Source organism: Juglans regia, chromosome 1 (assembly GCF_001411555.2).
Source record: "Juglans regia cultivar Chandler chromosome 1, Walnut 2.0, whole genome shotgun sequence".
Taxonomy (NCBI): domain Eukaryota; kingdom Viridiplantae; phylum Streptophyta; class Magnoliopsida; order Fagales; family Juglandaceae; genus Juglans; species Juglans regia.
In genome coordinates, this window is record NC_049901.1 from 26,326,372 (window position 1) to 26,347,232 (window position 20,861).

The following is a 20,861-nucleotide window of genomic DNA, read 5'->3' on the forward strand; positions in this document are numbered from 1 at the left end:
TTTGACAGCTTCTACGCTTGGAAGTCGAAATTAAAAGCTGATCAAGTTTTTGGCGCCGTTGCCGGGGACAACTGGTGTTTAGCAAAGCATTCTCATATTGTTGAGAAGACGTTTGTAGCGTTGTGAACCTCTTCACAACTTGGGTGACATTTTTCTTAATTTATTTTTTCTTTATTTTATTTTTATTTTATTTTTTTCTTTGTTTTGTTGTTGTTTGTCTTGCATATACTTTTATTTTATGTTCTTATTTGTATGACTGGTTGGACTAGGGACCAAACTTCTCGGTTGGTTAGGACAGAATCACAAGCATATTTTACCTCAGCATCACTTTCTTTTGAGTCATCTTCTGACACTAATAGTACCATGGCTGAAAATGAGAATCATGATCGGGAAGTAATGAATCAGAATAGGACACTTAGAGATTATTTACAACCCGTCAGAACTAGTACCCCCTCATGCATAATCCTACCTTTGAATGCAAATGTCTTTAATTTCAAACCTGGAATGATTCCATTAATTCCACATTTTCATGGCATGGATTCCGAGAATCCATACCTTCATATCAAAGAATTTGAAGAGGTTTGTTCTACATTCATGGACCCAATATGCACTGAGGAGGTTATTAGACTAAAGTTGTTTCCATTTTCCTTGAAAGATAAGGCTAAAACATGGTTAAATGCATTAAGACCTAGATCTATAGGCACATGGCAGGAAATGCAAACTGAATTTTTGAAGAAATTTTTTCCAATACATAGGACAAATGCACTTAAAAGACAAATCATGAACTTTACCCAAAAAGATTCTGAAACTTTTTATCAAAGTTGACAAAGAGCCTGAGGAAGCATTTGAATATTTTGATTACCTTGCTGAAAATGCTCAATCTTGGGACACAGCTGATGTGCATGATAGGTCTAGGCAAATTGAGTCTGGTCATGGAAAATACACTTTAAAAGAAGATGATGATTTGCGTGCTAAGTTAACCTTGTTGTCTAGAGAAATGGAAGCTATGGAATTGAAAAAGGTAAATGAAGTGCATGCTGTCCATAAAAATTTAGAGAAGTGTGGCATATGTGAGGATCATGGGCATGCAACTAATGAGTGTCCCACGATCCCCGCATTCAAAGAGGTATTGTTGGACCAATCTAATGCTGTAAATATGATACAAAAACCATATTCTGGTCCTTATTCTAATTCTTATAATCCAGGATGGAGAAACCACCCAAATTTTGGGTGGAGGAATGACCAGCAATTAGCTCCAGCAGCCTTGGCTCCAGGACCCTCTCAACTCGCAATTCAAGCACCTCCAATGCAAAAGAAGGGTCTTGAGGAGACGATGCATCAATTGTCAAACACCTTGCAGCAGTTTATGCAAGGTCAAGCAACAATCAACAATCAAAACTCTCAAGCGATAAATGACATTCGGAGCACACTTACAAAGATGACTACGGCTTGGAGCTCTCAAGAGAAAGGAAAACTTCCTGCACAACCTCAACCCAATCCACAAAGTCAACCACCACAAGGAGCGGTTGAGAGCTCAAATGTGAGGCAAGTGAAGGCGGTCACTACTTTGAGAAATGGTAAGGTGGTGAACATTCCAGCTCAAGGTTCAGACAAGGCTGGTAAGGTCTCTAAACTTGTACTAAATGAGGCTGAAAATGGTGAGTTTGAACAAAATGAAACTGAAACTGAAAAGATTTCATGTCCTGTACCTGCTCCTTTTCCTCAAAGATTGGTTCCTCTGCACAAAGACAAACACCAATCTGAAATTTTAGAAATATTCAAAAATGTTAGGATTAATATCCCTTTGTTGGATGCTATTCAACAAATTCCTGCATATGCTAAGTTTCTAAAAGATTTGTGTACAGTTAAAAGAAAATTAAATGTGCAAAAGAAAGCTTTTCTTACTGAGCAGGTCAGTGCCATAATTCAGAGTAATACCCCACCAAAATATAAAGATCCCGGTTCACCAACAATTGCTTGTGTTATAGGAAGTTCAAAAATTGGTCAAGCATTGTTAGATCTAGGTTCAAGTGTGAATTTGCTGCCTTATAATGTTTATGAGCAACTTGGTTTGGGTGAATTAAAACCAACTCCTATAATTTTACAACTAGCAGATAGGTCTATTAAAATACCAAGAGGAGTTGTTGAGGATGTTTTGGTTCAAGTGGATAAATTCTTTTATCCCGTTGATTTTGTTGTGTTGGATGTTCACTTGACACCAAAATCTTCCTTTCAAGCACCTGTGATTCTTGGGAGACCTTTTCTTGCTACTTCAAATGCATTAATAAATTGTAGGAGTGGTGTTTTAAAGCTGAGTTTTGGGAACATGACTCTTGAACTAAATATTTTCAATATTTGTAGGCAACCTCAAGACTTGGAAGATGTACAAGAAGTGAATCTGTTGGAAAGCATCCTTGAGGAGGAGACTTATTTGGCATACCAACCCACTAACCTGCTGTTTGAGTTAGAAAATTTTTGTGAACTTCTCACTGATGACACCCCCATTGATGTTTCTCATGTTTTTAATGCAGAAAATAAATTGGAGACTAAATGGAGGCCAAAGATTGAGCAACTCCCACCGTTGACAGCAAGTTTGAAGCCTTCAGCAAATGAAATCCCCACACTTGAGCTGAAACCATTGCCAAGTGACTTGAAATATGCATTTCTGGGACCGGACAGCACCTTTCCAGTGGTGATTTCAGCCCAACTCTCTCATGATCAAGAAGGCAAATTGATGGAAGTCTTAAAGCAACACAAAGGTGCCATTGGGTGGACAATAGCAGATATAAAAGGTATAAATCCTCTTGTGTGCACTCATAGGATTTACTTAGAGGAAAATGCTAAAGTTTCTAGGGAGATGCAAAGGAGATTAAATCCTACCATGAAAAAGGTGGTAAAAACAGAGATTTTAAAATTACTTGACGTGGGAATCATCTACCCTATTGCGGACAGCAAGTGGGTAAGTCCCATTCATGTAATTCCAAAAAAATCTGGGCTTACCATTGTGAAAAATGAGAAAGATGAACTGATTCCTACTAGGATTTCTACTGGTTGGCGAATGTGTATAGATTATAGGAAGTTGAATGCCGCCACTAGGAAAGATCATTTCCCTTTGCCATTTCTTGATCAAGTGCTAGAAAAAGTTGCGGGTCATGATTTCTATTGCTTTCTTGATGGATATTCTGGTTTTTACCAAATAGAAATAGCACCCGAAGATCAAGAGAAAACAACTTTTACTTGCCCGTTTGGCACTTTTGCATTTAGAAGAATGCCTTTTGGACTATGTAATGCACCTGCTACTTTTCAAAGATGTATGCTTAGTATTTTCAGTGACATGATTGAAAACTGTTTGGAAATATTCATGGATGATTTTTCAGTGTTTGGCAGTTCTTTTGATGCATGTTTGACTAATTTACAAGCTGTTTTAGCCAGGTGTGAAGAGAAGCATTTGCTTCTCAATTGGGAAAAGTGTCATTTCATGGTTCAACAAGGCATAGTTCTGGGTCACATAGTCTCATCACGAGGTATTGAAGTTGATAAAGCTAAAATTGAACTTATTTCCAAGCTTCCTATACCCAAAACAGTAAAAGAAATCAGATCATTTCTTGGGCATGCTGGGTTTTATAGGAGATTCATTCAAAATTTTAGTTCTATCTCTAAGCCTTTGTGTGAGTTACTTATGCATGATGTTGCTTTTGAATGGACCTCTTCTTGTCAAGATGCTTTTGATAAGCTGAAAATTTTGCTCACCACAGCTCCTATCATGCAGCCCCCTGTTTGGTCTATTCCTTTTGAGATAATGTGTGATGCCAGTGATGTAGCCATAGGAGCTGTTCTTGGACAGCGTATAAATAAGTTCCCACATGTCATTTCTTATGCAAGTAAAACTTTAAATGGAGCCCAAAGAAATTATTCTACCACAGAAAAGGAATTGCTTGCTGTAGTTTTTGCATTAGACAAGTTTCGAACTTATATTCTTGGTTCTCCTGTGGTTGTTTTCACTGACCATGCAGCGTTAAAGTACTTATTGTCAAAGAAGGATGCTAAACCACGTTTAATCCGATGGATTCTTCTTCTCCAAGAATTTGACCTTATCATCAAAGACAAGAAGGGTGCTGAAAACGTAGTTGCCGACCACTTGTCTCGGCTTACATTTGCTGAAAAGGATCACACTAACCCTATCCTTGACTCTTTTCCTGATGAACAATTAATGTCAGTTGAAAATTTGCCTTGGTTTGCTGACATAGTTAATTTTTTGGTGACAGGACAAACTCCACCCCATTGGAGTGCTCAAGACATACGAAAATTCAAGCATGAGGTAAAGTCATTCTTTTATGATGATCCTTACTTGTTTAAATATTGTTCTGACCAAATCATAAGAAAATGTGTACCTGATCATGAGATACAAGCTGTTCTTTCTTTTTGTCATAATGAGGCTTGTGGGGGGCATTTTTCTGCAAATAAAACTGTTGCAAAAATTTTACAAAGTGGGTTTTATTGGCCACATATGTTTAAAGATGCGTATAATTTTTGCAAAACTTGTGAGCCATGTCAAAAACTAGGCACAGTCACTAAGAGAAATATGATGCCTTTACAACCCATTTTGGTCATTGAGATTTTTTATTGTTGGGGGATTGATTTTATGGGACCATTTCCATCTTCTTTTGGTTATTTGTATATTCTCGTGGCTGTTGATTATGTTTCTAAATGGGTTGAAGCCATTCCATGTAAAACAAATGACCATAAGATTGTGCTTAAGTTTTTGAAAGAAAACATTTTTGCTAGATTTGGCATGCCTAAAGCTATCATTAGTGATAATGGAACTCATTTTTGCAACAAACCATTTGCTGCCCTCATGAAAAAATATGGTATACACCATAAAGTTTCCACTCCATATCACCCGCAAACGAATGGGCAAGCTGAATTAGCTAATAGGGAACTTAAGCACATCTTAGAAAAAACAGTCAACCCCAACAGAAAAGATTGGTCTTTAAGGCTTACTGATGCGCTTTGGGCTTATAGGACAGCCTTTAAAACCTCTCTTAACATGTCTCCTTATCGCTTGGTCTATGGAAAGGCATGTCACCTTCCAGTTGAGCTTGAACATAAGGCATATTGGGCTGTTAAACAATTTAATTTTTCTATTGACCATGCTGGTTCTGTGAGAAAATTTCAGATTTCAGAATTGGATGAGCTTAGGCGAGATGCATATGACAATTCTAAATTGTCAAAGGAACGCATGAAGGTATTACATGACAAGCACATCCAAAGAAAGAGTTTTGAGCCCAATGAGCAAGTCTTACTTTACAATTCCCGCCTCCATCTATTTCCAGGCAAATTAAGATCAAGGTGGAGTGGGCCTTATGTAGTTAAGACTGTGTTTCCATATGGAGCTGTTGAGATTACTAATCCTCAAAATGGAAACACTTTCAAAGTTAATGGCCAACGACTTAAACATTTTTTGCCAAAACTTTCACATGAGGATACTTCTATTCCTTTGGAAGATCCCATTTATTCTCATGGTTCTTAACTCATTGTTGTTTTGTTTTAATTTTTTATTTTTCTTCTTCTCTTTCTTTCCCTTTTATTTTTCTGCTTTTATTTGTTTCAGTTCTATGTTTTTTTTTCTTTCTTTCTTTTTCTTTTTCTTTAGTATATCTTTTCAGGTTCAGCACTGTTTATTCCTTTATGGTTTCATTTTTACGTTCACAATCCTTTCAGCCATCTCAGGTATTTCCCTTCGGCCCTATTTTCTTTCATGCTTTATTGCATTCATGATTTGCATTGAGGACACTGCTCATTTTTAGTTGGGGGGTAAGGAGAGCCTTCTACCATTAGTCTCTCAGGATTAATTATTGTGGGGTCTGATTTTTTTGTTGCTACCAAGCTACTATTTTCACACTTCTCTACTTAAGATCAGATAGTTGCAGTTTTGGGCTACACTAATTCTCATTGGTTAGTTTTAAGTTTGACACTTGACCTTATGATATGTCTTATCAACTCAAACTTGGGAAAGTTACTTCAAAGCTATTGATTGATGACCTTAATTGACACAAACAGATACTTTTTGTGGTTTGTTTGACGACAATCAGTGGTTTCTTCTAAGCAACTAGCAAGAACTTCAATGAACAATGAACCATGAAAAAAAACAAAAAATGGGCATGTACATTGGAAAAGGCTGCCTATCACCGGGATCTGTTAAAAAAAAATGGGTCTTTCAAAGTGTGATAGCGTGAAAGCCGCCAACGTAATGGTTTTGAATTGGAGTGAAGACCTTTTGGTCTTTCTTGAAAAAAGTTGCTAGGTTGAAACTATTGTGAGAGATCTTGAAACCAACAAATGAAAATCTGTTCACACACTTGGTGCACTCAAAGATCTCCAGCTTAAGTACATTTCCCTTGTTTGAGCTCTTGAGAATTTTATAAGCTTTTGTGTTGAGCTAAAATTTGACTTGTCTATATTCTAATGCCCATGATTTCACTATGTGTGATCTTTTGTAGAGAGTTTTGAATTTAGTAGCTCACTCTTGAATCCTGCAATATTTTTGTCGCATTATTTGCTAGAGACTAGCAAAAAGCTAGTTGGGGGGTGTGATAAAATGTCAAAAACTACATGATTAAACTGCTAAAGTAAGTGAATTGTTTAATCAAAATGTGAATGAAGCATTTAATTATGTAGTAAATTTTAATTCTTGACTCAATATGAAATTTTGATATTTTACACTTGAAAAGAGTTGTAATGCAACCAGACCACATCATAAATTAATATCCCAAAATTTTACTCATATTATATTTGTGTTGCAGGACATTATGAGAAAAATATTAATTTATATGGATATTTTTGGAAATACCCAACTGGTACAACAACATGAAATGAAATGGATCCATTCAAACGCAGGTGAACTGAACTCAAAACGCGCTGGGCGAAGGAATGAAACGCTGGGTGAACTGAACTCAAAACGCGCTGGGCGAAGGAATGAAACGCTGGGCTGCATCGGATCAAAACGCAAGTGGCGAAGGAATGAAACGCAAGAGACGTGCGCACTGAGCTGGAGCGAAACGCGGGAGATGTGGACGTGAAACGCAAGAGACGTACGCACTCACGCTGGGCACATCAAAACGCACGCACGCACGCAAGGCAGATTAAAACGCGGAAGATGCGGGAGTTGAGACGTGCGAGAGTCAAAACGCACGCAGGGACGCATGAAACGGGGGAGAGACGCACAGTATAAAAAGATTTTTTTTTCGCACGGCGGGTTCTCTTGTTTTTCTTCAGACCCTTTTTTTTTTTCAGTCGGCGTCCCCTTCAGTTATATTTTAGTTTTGCAGTTCTGAATTTTCATCTTCTTCCGCATGTACTGGGAGTATATTTTTTCTTTCGGTATTTATTTTTCCGGTGGCTGATTCTTCATCTTCAGCATTTGGGTTTCAGCAAACACTGCTATTTTATTTTATTTACCGTCAGTTTTTATTCTTCTCAGTTTCAAATTTCAGCATATCTGATTGATACAGTATATTTTTATTCAGTAAATTTAATTTGAAACAGTATATGATGATGTTAGATTTTAATTTTCTTGAGCGTTTTGTTAATTTAGAGATGATAGGCTAGATTTTTAGCTTGGGATTCAATGAGTAACCCGTGACTATTTGGGATTGGATTTACTTCAATATTTAGTGCTTTTGATGATTAACTTGATGGATTATATCTCAATGTGCATCTAGAAAATATTAGAGTTCTTTGTTCTTGGTTTAGATCAATTGTAGACGTAAAGGCACAATTGATACTTGAACAAGTAACATGACTTTAATGATTTTCTTTCACTTTCTATGATTGTTATATAATTTATCAAGTAGTTTTATTAAAATAAAATTGTGGTTCATTGCTATATTATCCGACTATGATTTCTAGGAACGAGAAAATGGTTGAGAGAAAATAAAAAGAGAAGTAAATCCATCATCAAATTAGTGTGTGAAGATTGCATCCCAAGTGTTTGTTTAATTGTTTCTTACAAGTTTAAGTCAACTTCCATACGATTTCTTTAAACCCCTTTAATCTTAGCAATTTTAGAAAAATAGATTCTCTTTTATTTTCAGCTTTACTTCTGCTTGAACGTCCCGACAATTTCACTCATAATTCACTCTACACTCCCTTAGTAAATATCCACATTTAGGTGTAAATATTGTTAGTGGTTAAGTTTAGGAATTTATTTCTCTTTGCTGATTATTTTAAATTTTCGTGTCACTCCAAACGGTAATATGTGGTCTTGCGAAAATGAAATGTTTGCTAAATTCTCATTGTCCCTGTGAATTCGATCTTGGGATTTACCCTTGTATTACTTTGACAGCTTCTACGCTTGGAAGTCGAAATTAAAAGCTGATCACAAGCCTTTAACGCAATTAAGGAGAAACTAATTTCAGCACCAGTTATGACTGTACCTGATTGAAGTCAACCTTTTGAAGTCATGTATGATGCAAGTGACTTTGCAATTGGAGCAGTATTAGGACAAAGGCGAGACAAACTATTCAAGGCCATCTATTATGCAAGCCGGACATTGAATGAAGCTCAATTAAATTATACAACAACTGAGAAGGAGATGCTTGTTGTGGTGTTTGCTTGTGACAAATTCTGGTCTTACCTTATTGGTAGAAAGGTAATAGTGTTCACTGATCATGCAGCACTTCACTATTTGTTTAGCAAGAAGGATGCTAAGCCTAGGCTGATTCGTTGGATCCTGCTTGTTCAAGAATTTGATTTGGAAGTTCAAGATAAGAAAGGAAGCGAAAATTTAGTTGCTAATCATCTCTCTCAGTTGGAGCAAGAGGAAGTAAGACCAGAGTCAATGATCCAAGAATCATTCCCTAATGAACAGTTATTTGCATGTGAGATCAAGCTTCCTTGGTATGCTGATATTGTAAACTACCTAGCTTGTAAGGTATTGCCACCATATCTCACTTATCACCAACGTAAGAAGTTTCTGCATGATGTGAAATATTATCTTTGGGATGAGCCTTTGCTATTCAAAAGATGCCCTGATCAAATCATCCAAAGATGTGTGCCAGAAGAAGAGACGCAAGCCATTCTCCATCATTGCCATTCCTCATCATATGGAGGACACTTCGGAGCAACACGAACAGCAACTAAGGTATTTCAAAGTTGTAACACCCCAAACCCGGTTGGCCTGGAGAATTACTACCTGTCACTTAAGAACATGTTTTCCAACACAACTAAAATAAAACTCCAAAACTTTATTAGCAAAACTCAATCTCAAGTACTCTAAATAACCACATTGAAACTCTACAAAGTTATTACTGCAGCAAAATAAGCTAAGGAGTCCAAAATCTCCCGGTAGTCATAACAAACCAAACTAATAACTTCAAAAGTTTTACTAAACTCAAGCCCAAGATATAATTAAATCTAAAAGACATAAGACATCAGAATTCCTTCTTCTCACATCCTTTCTCAGCTTAATCATGCTCACCAATCTAATCCAGGTCCTCAGTTGGACTCTCCACATCATCTGAAAAATATTATGAAGATAGAGGGTGAGTTATCAACAACTCAGTAAGCAGAAATCATATGCTAGCGTGTAAACATGAGCATTTACAAAGTAGAGCATGCAGAACAAAATATTTTCTAGAATTATCATGCAGAACAGAACATATTTCCAAAAGTAACAGAGCGATGGTTTTAAGACAAGTAAAACCCATAGTGTTTTGGCATAACATAAACTGAGTATCATCATCAGATCAAAACAGAGCATCAAACAGAGCAGAGACCATGTTTCACCCCCGTGGTAGGGTTGTGCTAACCCCGGTGGCCAAACCAGACAGAGACAGAGGTGAAATCTTTCCTTTGTTCTCCTCGTAGCCCCGAGTGTGCACATAGGAAAGACCACAATAAAACCACTTTGTTTCCAAAGTGGGTGCACTCAGAGACAAAGAAGTTGGTACCAACCCAAACAGAGTAGAGCATAACAGAGCAAAGCAGAGCAGAGCAGAGTAGAGACAGAGTCAGATACGAAAACCAGTACACCATGCCAAAGGTTTTCAGATGTTATATCAAAATAATACAGAGTACCAAAACAGAATCGGACAGTTTACACACGCTGAACACAAAAGCCAGAACATCTTTCTAAATAAATGCACAACTTTTCATATTCTCGATATCGCTCTTTTTCCAGATTTCAGAAATCACATGACAGAATTTAGCTCATGTCTACACAATGCATGTCAGAACATATTTTTCTCTTTTTCGTACAGATTTCATGAGTATGCAAATAAACGACCGAGGTTGGTTTTGTTTTTCCCAAGTTCTCATTTCACCACAAAAATATGCAAAGTTTTCAGAAAATCAACCTCAGTCTCAATAATTCGTGTAAGGCCTAACATAGGAACCCCGCTTACCTGACTCCTGCAGCGCATTATCTATGACTTGAATCCGGTCTCTATCCGTCTCGTCACCTATTCATAAAAATAATATAAACTAAATATTAAAGTCCAACAACACAAAATTGGTCTTAGACAACTTAAGACCCAATTTCTAGACCATAATTCAGTAAGTTTAATCAAACTCAATCAGCCAAATAATAATCCGGACAGCCCACACTTCGACCCAAAATATTCTATACCAATCTCAATATTGTCCAATACAAGCATCAAAACCAATGTCAACTCCGATTATCACTCACTCACACTTATTTCAGCAGTTCATACTCCCAAGCAATCGTCAACAATTTAACCAGGACAACACTACACACTACTCTCTCTCCGTTTACAACTCCACAATAGGAAAAGATATCTCAACACTTCTAGATGGTAAAAAGGCCCCAACAAACCCTTCAAAACATTTCCAAAACATCAAACCAATAATCCAAAAATATATCATCACTTTCTAAAAATCACCAATATTCACCATGACCAACGTCAAACTCAAAACACCAATATTTAAACCCGAAACAGCCAACAAATTTCATAGCATAAACCAATCTCACACAAACAACTCCATCATCCAATCCAACCGATCCCCTCACTCCTCGGACTTAGTTCGGCATAACCAATAAATTCACAGTAAATATGCATTAGCGCAGAAATACATTTAAATATCAAAAGTTCTTTGGGAATAATACTTACAATGCTATAATATAATTTTTGAAAGATCACGAGGTGCTAGAAGCGGCAACGCAGCAACAAAACAGTGTCAAAAGCACTGTGGCCGTGGGTCTCAAAAACCCACTTTTGAACGGGTGTAAACGAAGACCCAAGATTGATAGGGTAGGACTTAGGGATGTCGGTGAAGCTAGTGGTGGTGGTGGTTGGCCGTGGGTGGCGGCGAAATAGGCAGTTGAAGTGCAAAAACACCCAAAACGAAAATGTTGATGGTGGGGCTTCACCGGTGACAGATCGGAGGTGGGGTTGGGTCCATTGGGTTGCTAGAAGGTCGAGGATGATGTGGTGAGAAGATGGTGGCCGAAGGTGGCGCGACGGCGGCGCAGCGGCGCAAGGAATGCCGCGGCTTCATGTGGTGCGTGGAGGCTAAAGGCGGCGCGTCTGGGGCTGGAAATCGGAGGGGGAGGTCGCCGGTGGGTGGGGGTGCTGGGAAGCCGGGCGGTGTCGACCACCGCCGGCGCAAGGCGGTGGGCTGGGGAGGAGAATGATCGGATGAAGAAAGAGAGAGGGAGGGGGGGTTGCGGCGCGCGGGAGGAAACCAGAAGAAGAAAAAAAAAAGAAAAGAAAAAAAAGCAAAAGGAAGGAAAAAGAAAAGAGGAAAGAGAAAAAGTAGGGAAAGAAATGAGGTCCAATCCTCACATCTTGGGTCACAAAAAAAAATGATCCAATGGAAACGGTTTTAAAACAGTAAGTGAAATAAAATAATTCAAACGCAATGATTAAAATGAAAATAAATAATTAAACCCAACAACAAGTTAATTTAATTCGAGAAGAAATTTAAACACATAACAATAATTAATTTAAAGAAAGGACTTCAAAAAAAAAAATTTTTTTAAACAAGAGAATAAATTTTGAATTAATAAAAATAATTCCTTCATTAAAAAAATACACTAAAAATACGGGATGTTACAAAAGATGTTATACTTGGGTGAAAACTTGTGACCAGTGTCAACATATGGGAAATATTTCAAGGCGTCAAGAGTTACCATTGAAAAACATCTTGGAGGTTGAGTTATTTGATGTTTGGGGGATTGATTTTATAGATCATTTTCCTCATTCTTTAGGCTTTGTTTATATCTTGTTAGTAGTTGATTACGTGTCAAAATGGGTGGAAGCAATTGCTACAACAACAAATGATGCAAAGGTAGTGCTCAAATTGCTGCATAAGAATATATCCACTAGATTTGGCACTCCACGAGCTATTGTTAGTGACGAACGGACCCACTTCTGCAACAAGTTGTTTGATAATCTTCTTTCTAAATATGGTGTGAAGCACAAGATAGCACTTGCCTACCATCCTCAAACTAATGGCCAAGCTGAAATTTCAAACAGAGAAATCAAGAACATCCTTAAGAAGACGATTAACAACAATAGAAAGGATTGGGCAAAGAAGCTTGATGATGCTTTGTGGGCATATCATACAGCTTTTAAAACACCAATCGGGGATGTCTCCTTACCGATTAGTGTTTGGAAAAGTATGTCATCTTCTTGTTGAGTTGGAGCATAAAATTTATTGGGATATAAAAAAGTTTTATTTTGATTTGAAGGCAGTAAGAGAAAAGTGACTTCTTCAATTGAATGAGATGGATGAATTCCGGAACGATGCTTATGAAAATGCAAAGATCTACAAAGAACGGACAAAGAAGTGGCATGACAAACAGATTCTTAGGCGTGAGTTTGCTCCATGACAGCGGGTTTTACTCTTCAATTCACAACTCAAACTCTTCCCAGGCAAGTTAAAATCAAGATGGACAGGTCCTTATACAAATGACAAAGTTTCCTCTTTTGGAGCAATAGACTTGAAGGACAAGAGAGGGAATATATTCAGAGTTAACGGTCAGAGATTGAAGCACTATTATGGAGAACAAGTGGAGAGGAACTGTGCATTCATTCCTCTTGGAGATCCTAATTGATGAAGATTGAAAAGTCTAGCTGTAGACTTTAAAATAAGCCCGTATGGGGAGGCAGCCCATAGAACTTTCTTTTATTCCAATATTTTTATTATTTTTATTTTATTTTTTCTGAATAATTTGGATTTTGATGCAGGTTTATTTAGCATGAATAAAGAGCTAAAAATTATAAACTACGGCTGATTCACCATGAAACCAGGGAAGTTCATTTCATTTCTTTAATCTGTCTCACTTTTACATTACAATGAAGACATTGTTTAGTTTAAGTTTGGGGGTGTAAACTCCTATAGTCATTTGGTTTTCTTGTTTACTATTTATTTTTTTTGTGATTTTATAAGTCTTGAGTTGTTGGATTCTCTTTCCAATCATATATTTGAGTATGATTGCATTCTCTATGACTCTGAAATTTGTGATTGAGGATGAGATTGAGAAAAATTGTCAAAACTTTCTATTATGACAGGCTAAGTTTTGTGGGTACTTTGATTTAAATCTTTGACCTTGAACATAATTGAGCACATAGTCATTTTTTTTTCTTTATTCCATTTTGCTTATGAAGAGAATGAGTTGAATTAACTGGGTCAGAGAAGTTCAATCTTGCTTTACTCTAGAATCAGTTGATGGATCCTTGAGGCGAAATCCTAGTTGATACCTAATATTAGAGACATGATCTAGGCAAATTTTTTGTCATAACCAAAAAGCTTTCCCAGCCGTCCTGATTATCATGTCATCATTGCATGGTGTGTTTCCATAGTCAACCCCCTTGAGCCTTATTTTACATAAGCATTTATTTGTTCTTTTAACTACATAAACCATTCATGTTCTAAGCCTGAAAAACCATGATTTACCTTTTACAGTTTGAGAAAATACTTTGGTGGAAATCTATATTTAAAGAGAAAGTTAGTTCAAAGGAAATTATGCTCTATACGATCCAAGTAAAAAGAAAAGAAAAAGAAAAAAAAAGTGAACGAAGAAAAGAAAAAGGTTGAAGTGGTTGAACATTTGAAAAGGTTACAAGAATTGAGGTGGCTGAACGAAAAAGGTGGAAGGTTGAAAAAAAATATATTGTTGGGTTTGTCTTTTATTCAGATGTGATTATCCATCATGGCAAAAAAAAAAAGAAAAAAAAATTCAATAACTGGAGGGCAAATCACTTCAAATTTTGTTGAAGGTGTAGTTGGTATTGCTTCATTGATTACAACAACAATAATATCACAAGTATGAGCATATAATTGAGAAAGAGTTATGGTTTGAATCATGTAGATATCTCTTTCATTGTTCTTTCCACTAAGTATTTTCCCAGTTTGTTTTGATTTTACATATCCATTTATTTCTTAGCCCCTCTCCCTGAGGCCTGTCAATACAACCTGATTAAAGACCTTTTGATCTCTAATTTTGATGTTTGACTACATTAGTGGAGAGGATTTCTGAAAATTGGACTTATGGGGTCAAGTTTTGAGAGAATTCTTCTGATTTCAGTTGCTCTACTTTTATCTGAATTTGCAGGTGGTTTGGAGTTAAATTGACTATATCACACACACACTGAAGGTCTTAGCTTTAGGTTGAAGTAAATGCTTAATTCTTGCTTGAAAAATTGTTAAATTTTTTATTGATTTTTCTGCTATCTTTGATGTTAAAAGAGTAAGATACTAGTGATGAAATCTAATTCAAATCATGGCTTGGTGAGTGATGAAACTTCTCTGTTGGGTCTAGTTGGATAGTCTATAGTGGTATTTTATTTTATTTTCTTTTTGTTTGAGGACAAACAAAGTTGTAAGTTTGGGGGTGTTTGATGATTTGCATAATTTATAATATTTTATCACTTCTTAACTTTAACTTTAGTCTAAATTTATTTATTTTTGTTGATTTTTTGCCTCGTTGTTGTTATTTAAATTTTATTTCAGATTTGAAGAAAATGAAAGATTCTACTTTTGGCAGCCCATTGTCTGGTGACTCTCTCTCATTTAATGAAGAATTAGGCACTTCGAAAAATAAAAGTCAAGAGAGAGTTTTACATAGAGGGACCTTTACGCACTAATGAGGTTTGATTTGGCAAAAGGAAGCAAGACGCTGGGAGCTTTTGGAGTATAATGGACATGCATGAAGTTTTGTCTTTATGTGGATTTCTATTGATACACGCCACATGGCTTTAAGCCAACTTTAAGGCTTAAGCATCGTGTAACCATGCTCAGGACAGATTACTCATTACATATGGTGAATCCATCCGGCACATATGTCTGACCAGATCACACATGTACCTTACCCTCTTATCACCTAAGACCAACATATAACATGCTGATCACCTGCTTGTGTAAACAAGCCCATACTCCAATACCAACTTTCTCTTAATCCGGCTAGCATGACTTTTCATGCTACTCGTCCCTATTGACAGTTCATTCCAACACTTAATACGACAAGATTCCATTCATAGCTACACCTTATGAATGGAACTACCGTCACTTTGCACATACTCCCAACCATAAGTCAAACACGGTGACACCTGTCACCTCAGAACTACAGGCCACATCATAGCTACTTCGAGATACTGTTCTACAGTTTTCGACACTACTCACCACACTCTAAGCCCATCAACTATGTCAACATCTTTGTCTTCGTGACACGCTACATGGTGTATCACTTCACCTCATGAAGTACACTCCACGTGTACTCCCTTCACACACTACACCACATCACTACTGTAGCACATATTTCACACCCAAATTCCAAAGCACACTACACAGATATGCCCAACATTTCACTACACAGCGAACTCCACAATTACTAATAGCACAGTCCACAACTTAACCAACCAACTAACATAAATAACGAGGGATAGAGGGTTATATCATAGCCGAGGTTAAACCGTGCGTTGTTCACTGACTGTCACGATTGATGGAGTCGAAAGGGTTATACGTGGTGGCTAACCCACGTACAATGGCTGTTTTGGCCACTGGAGATGGCTAGAGGTGCAAGTCTAGAAGGAGCTGAGCATGGAGGGGCTTAGGGGGTTGCTGGTGGAGCTGTGATGGCAAGGTGGAGGCGGCAAGGTGTCCTACAGCAGTGGTCTAGGTCGTGCCTGAGGGAGAGTCCGTAAGAGAGTTAGAGAGAATGGGGGAGCTAGGTGGCCCGGCTTGACATGGGGGTGGCTAGGGGAGGCCGCCAGTGAGGAGAAGCCTCTGGTGGTGGTACGGTGGTCATGGGTATGGAGAACCCATGCGTTGGAGGAGCTCTGTGGGGCTGAGGAAGGGGCTACCGACTTCAGGTCAAAGGGAGGAGGAAGGGGGAGTTCAGGGGTTGCTCGTGGTGGTGCTCGGTGGCTTGGGTGGCCGCATACGACAGTGCTAGGAGCTCCGCATGGTGAACTCGTGCGTGAGGAGAGGCGGGCATGCATAGGAGAGGGTAGCTGGAAGATGGAGGCTAGGTTCGGTTGTGGGAGCTTGCCGGTGTAAGAGGAGGCCGTTGGTGGTGGCAGTGAGGCTGGGCGGCACATGATGGCATCGGGCTGAGAGAGGGAGAATTGAGTGACGGGGGGAAGAGAGCTTGCAGAGTGCGCGTGAGAGAGAGGGAAGGGAAAAGTGAGGGAGAAAGAGAGGGGCTTGAGTATTTAATCTAGGCCCTTCATCTTGGGATCTTCAAAGTAATCTAGTGGTGGACTTTAAATACTGATTTGAAAATACGTAAACATTATCTTAACTAAAAGCACTGAGATGAATTAAGATAGAATATTATTTAAACTAAACTTTAGTTTATAAAATTATATTCCTTCATCATTAATAAAACGATGAAGTCTTATTTAATATCTTTAAGAGAATAAAATCATTTAATTAATTAGAGTTTTCAACATAATTTAAATCCCATTATATTTTAAATAATTGAAATCATTTTAATAAAATGATATTAAAATAATTTCCTACAATTATAGTATTTTTGGGGTTCTTCAAAAATATTATAATTGTCTTATTTAAAATCAAGCATGGTTCAATAACACTGGAAATACCCCATATAAATATTTTTAGTGCATTTAAAACGCTGGACGTACTTTAGAAATCACATAATATCATTAAAAACAAGTTATCGAGATTCGACACGCGTAACGAGACTCGTAGTTGAATTTGCTTATGACAGAAATCATAAGGGAACAAATCGAAGCTACATTAAAGAACATGACCCCTTTAAAGTCACTAGAACCTGATGGTTTCGGAGCAGGCTTCTACCAAACCTTTCAAGGCACTGTTCGGTATGAGATATGCAATGTTGTGTTGAATTTCTTTCATGAAAAGAAAATGAATAGATCTCTCAATTTACTCATATTGCTTTGATCCGAAAAGTTAAGAATCCCAAACTTGCTAGTGAATTTAGGCCTATATGCCTATGTAATTTTGGTGTGCTGTCGCAGACAACCAAAAATAAAACCTATACACCTAAAAATACCTGTAGTAGTGCAAGTAAGGATCGTTCCCACAGAGAGTATTTAGCCTAGTTTTATGCTATGTGAACAAGGATTGGGGGGGGGGGGGTTTGAGTATAACGAAAACAATTTTAAGAAGAACAACTAAGAAACAATTCAAATTAAAGTATCGAAATCAATCAAAAGAACAAACCTTGGTCTAAGTCAACATCCACCATCGAAATTTTACAATTGATCATCGATGCAAATATATATTAATTCTACTTTGAATATTCACTGTTGGAATTATTTTCCTATCTCTCCTTAGTCGTAGTTAATTAGAAAACAAGTGATCTAATTAACCTTAACCACTAAACAACCCAAGACAAGCGCTAAAGGTTTAATCTAGTAGCAACCTTAAGAATTAGAGAGATCGATGAAGCTAAACAACACAAGCACAAGCGGTTGCATTTAATTTCGTTGAGCGTTCTTCCTAAGATCTAATAATTTCTAATGCAGCAAATCATCAAATCTTAGTTGCTTCACAAATTAGAGGGATCAAACAATTATGGATTTAATGTCTAATCTAGCAATAGATTGCAACGAATAATAATCTAGTAGGCCTCCTAGTAATTAAATGAGACAATCATGAAAATAGGCATAGAAAAACATTCGATACTCAAAGCATAAATTGAACACCAAAAACAAATAAGATCTCATAGCTTTATTGATTTCGAAGTTTCCGTTTCCTTCGACCAATTAAGAAAGTTTAGCCACACAAAACTATCATGAAAACTAGAAGGAGGAGTTAGAGAAGAGGGGAGAGAGATGCCATAGTCTGATAATTTTCCCACTCTTTTACACGTCCATGCCCCTTATTAGAATCCTACCAAATCTCCTAAAATATTCTAAACATTATTCTCAAATAACCATATCCAAATCTGACTTAATTAAGGGAAATATTAAAAATAAATAGAGTTCTAATATAACTAGGAAAGTGGTTTTTTTCAGCTGTAACATTGTTGCACTAGATCTCCAAACCATCTGTAATTAAATCACATATTTGATTTGCATGATAAGGCCAAACGTTCTGAAACGTCAGCAGTGTAGGTACGTCAATTTCAAGCCCGATTTCGACCTTTATGCAGCTAGTATCCTTCAAAACCCAAAACATGAACATTGTAGATATTTTTCTTGGTGTTCCATATCATCTTGAATCATCTCAATCGGAGTTTGGATGAGAGAGTTATGCTCATATTATGAAGAAGTGTCGAAACTATCCAGAATAGCCCAATTAACTTCGTTTTGCATTAAACGACTCCATTTGCTTCCTAAATAAAAATATAAGAATAATGAGTATATTTAGGCACCAAATAAGTATAAAAGACTAAACATTAAGGGAGAAAAATATGACACTTTGCATTCTTATCAAATTTGTTGTATAAACTTATTTCCAAAGTTCTAGCAAATAGGCTTAAGAAGGTGTTGCCATAAATGTAACACACCGCTCCTTCTTTCTGACATAATCAAATTCAACTATGAGTCTCATTATGCATGCTGAATCTTGATGGCGTGTTTTTAAATCTATTATGTGATTTCTAAAATATGCTCAGTGTTTTAAATGCACTGGAAATATTTATATGGGGTATTTTCAGTGTTATTGAACCAAGTTTGATTTTAAATAAGACAATTATAATATTTTTGAAGAGCTCCAAAAATATTATAATTGTAGGAAATTAGTTTAATATCACTTTCTTCCAATGATTTTAGTTATTTAAAATATTATGGGATTTAAATTATGTTGAAAATTCTAATTAATTAAATGATTTTATTCTCTTAGAGATATTAAATAAGATTTCATCATTTTATTAATGATGAAGGAATATTATTTTATAAACTAAAGTTTAGTTTAAATAATATTCTATGTTAATTCCTCTCAGTGCTTTTAGTTAAGATAATGTTTACGCATTTTCAAATCAGTATTTAAAATCCACCACTAGATCGCTTTGAAGATCCCAAGATGAAGGGCCTAGATTAAATACTCAAGCCCCTCTCTTTCTCCCTCACTTTTCCCTTCCCTCTCTCTCTCTTCCCTCTCACCCAATTCTCCCTCTCTCAGCCCGACGCCCGTGTGTCGCCCAACCTCACCGCCACCACCAACGGCCTCCTCTCACGCCTGCAAGCTCCAACGACCGAACCCAGCCTCCATCTCGCAGCCACCCTCTCCCATTCACGCTCGCATCTCCTCACGCACAAGTTCACCATGCGAAGCTCCTAGCGTCGTCGTACGTGGCCACCCAGGCTACCGAGCACCACCATAAGCTCCCCCTGACCTCCCCATTCCTCCTCCCTTTGACCTGAAGTCGGTAGCCCCTTCCTCAGCCTCATGGAGCTCCTCGAAGGCACGGGTTCTCCATACCCACGGCCACCGTATGACCACCAAAGGCTTCTCCTCCCACCGGCGACCTCCCCTAGCCACCCCCATGTCCAGCTGAGCCACCTTGCTCCCCCACTCTCTCTCACTCTCTCATGGACTCTCCCTCATGCACGACCTAGATCCACCGCCATAGGCCGCCTTGCTGCCTCCACCACAGCTCCACCAGCAACCCCCTAAGCCCCTCCATGCTCAGCCCCTTCTAGACCCGCACCTCTAGCCACCTCCAGTGGCCAAAATAACCACTACAGGTGGCTGATAGCCACTGTACGTGGGTTAGCTGCCACATATGACCCTTCCAATGCCATCAATCGTGACGGTCAGCGAACAATGCACAAGTCAACCTTGACGATGGTACAACCCTTTATCCCTCGTTATTTATTTTAGTTGGTTGGTTAGGTTGTGGACTGTGCTATTAGTAATTGTGGAGTTCGCTGTGTAGTAAAATGTTGGGCATATTTGTGTAGTGTGCTTTGAAGTGTTGTGGACTGTGCCGTGAAGTGTGGGTGTGAAATGTGTGCTGCAGTAGTGATGTGAGATAGTGTGTGAAGGGAGTACACGTGGAGTGTATTCCATGTGGTGGAGTGATACACCATGTGGCGTGTATGCCGTTGTGGTGATGTGGCGTAGTGTGTGTGAAGGGAGTACACGTGGAGTGTACTCCATGAGGTGAAGTGATACACCGTGTGGTGTGTCATGAAGACAAGGATGGTCACGTAATTGATGGGCGTAGAGCGTGGTGAGTAGTGTCAGGAACTGTAGAACAGTATCCCGAAGTAGTTGTGATGTGGCCTGTAGTTTGAGGTGACAAGTGTCACCGTGTTTCACTTAAGGCTGGGAGTATGTGCGAAGTGATAGAATAACTGAAAGAGTGTGCAGCGGAAGCATGACTGGGGAATGTCACTAAGTGACATGATTAAACAAGAAGTCGTGCTTGTGATGGGTGAGGAGTTAGCGTAAGAGTGATG

The 20,861-nt window shown here is 38.0% G+C and overlaps 1 protein-coding gene across 1 annotated transcript; it reads left to right on the forward strand.

The window, feature by feature from the left end:
* Window positions 1-534: 534 nt before the first annotated feature.
* Window positions 535-5,531, forward strand: LOC118343772. The gene is made up of 5 exons (XM_035690533.1): window positions 535-618; window positions 800-1,624; window positions 1,817-1,912; window positions 2,834-4,400; window positions 4,905-5,531. Exons 1-5 carry the CDS (start codon window positions 535-537, stop codon window positions 5,528-5,530), a joined length of 3,198 nt encoding a protein of 1,065 aa, XP_035546426.1. The 3' UTR covers window position 5,531.
* The last annotated feature ends 15,330 nt before the right edge of the window (window positions 5,532-20,861 follow it).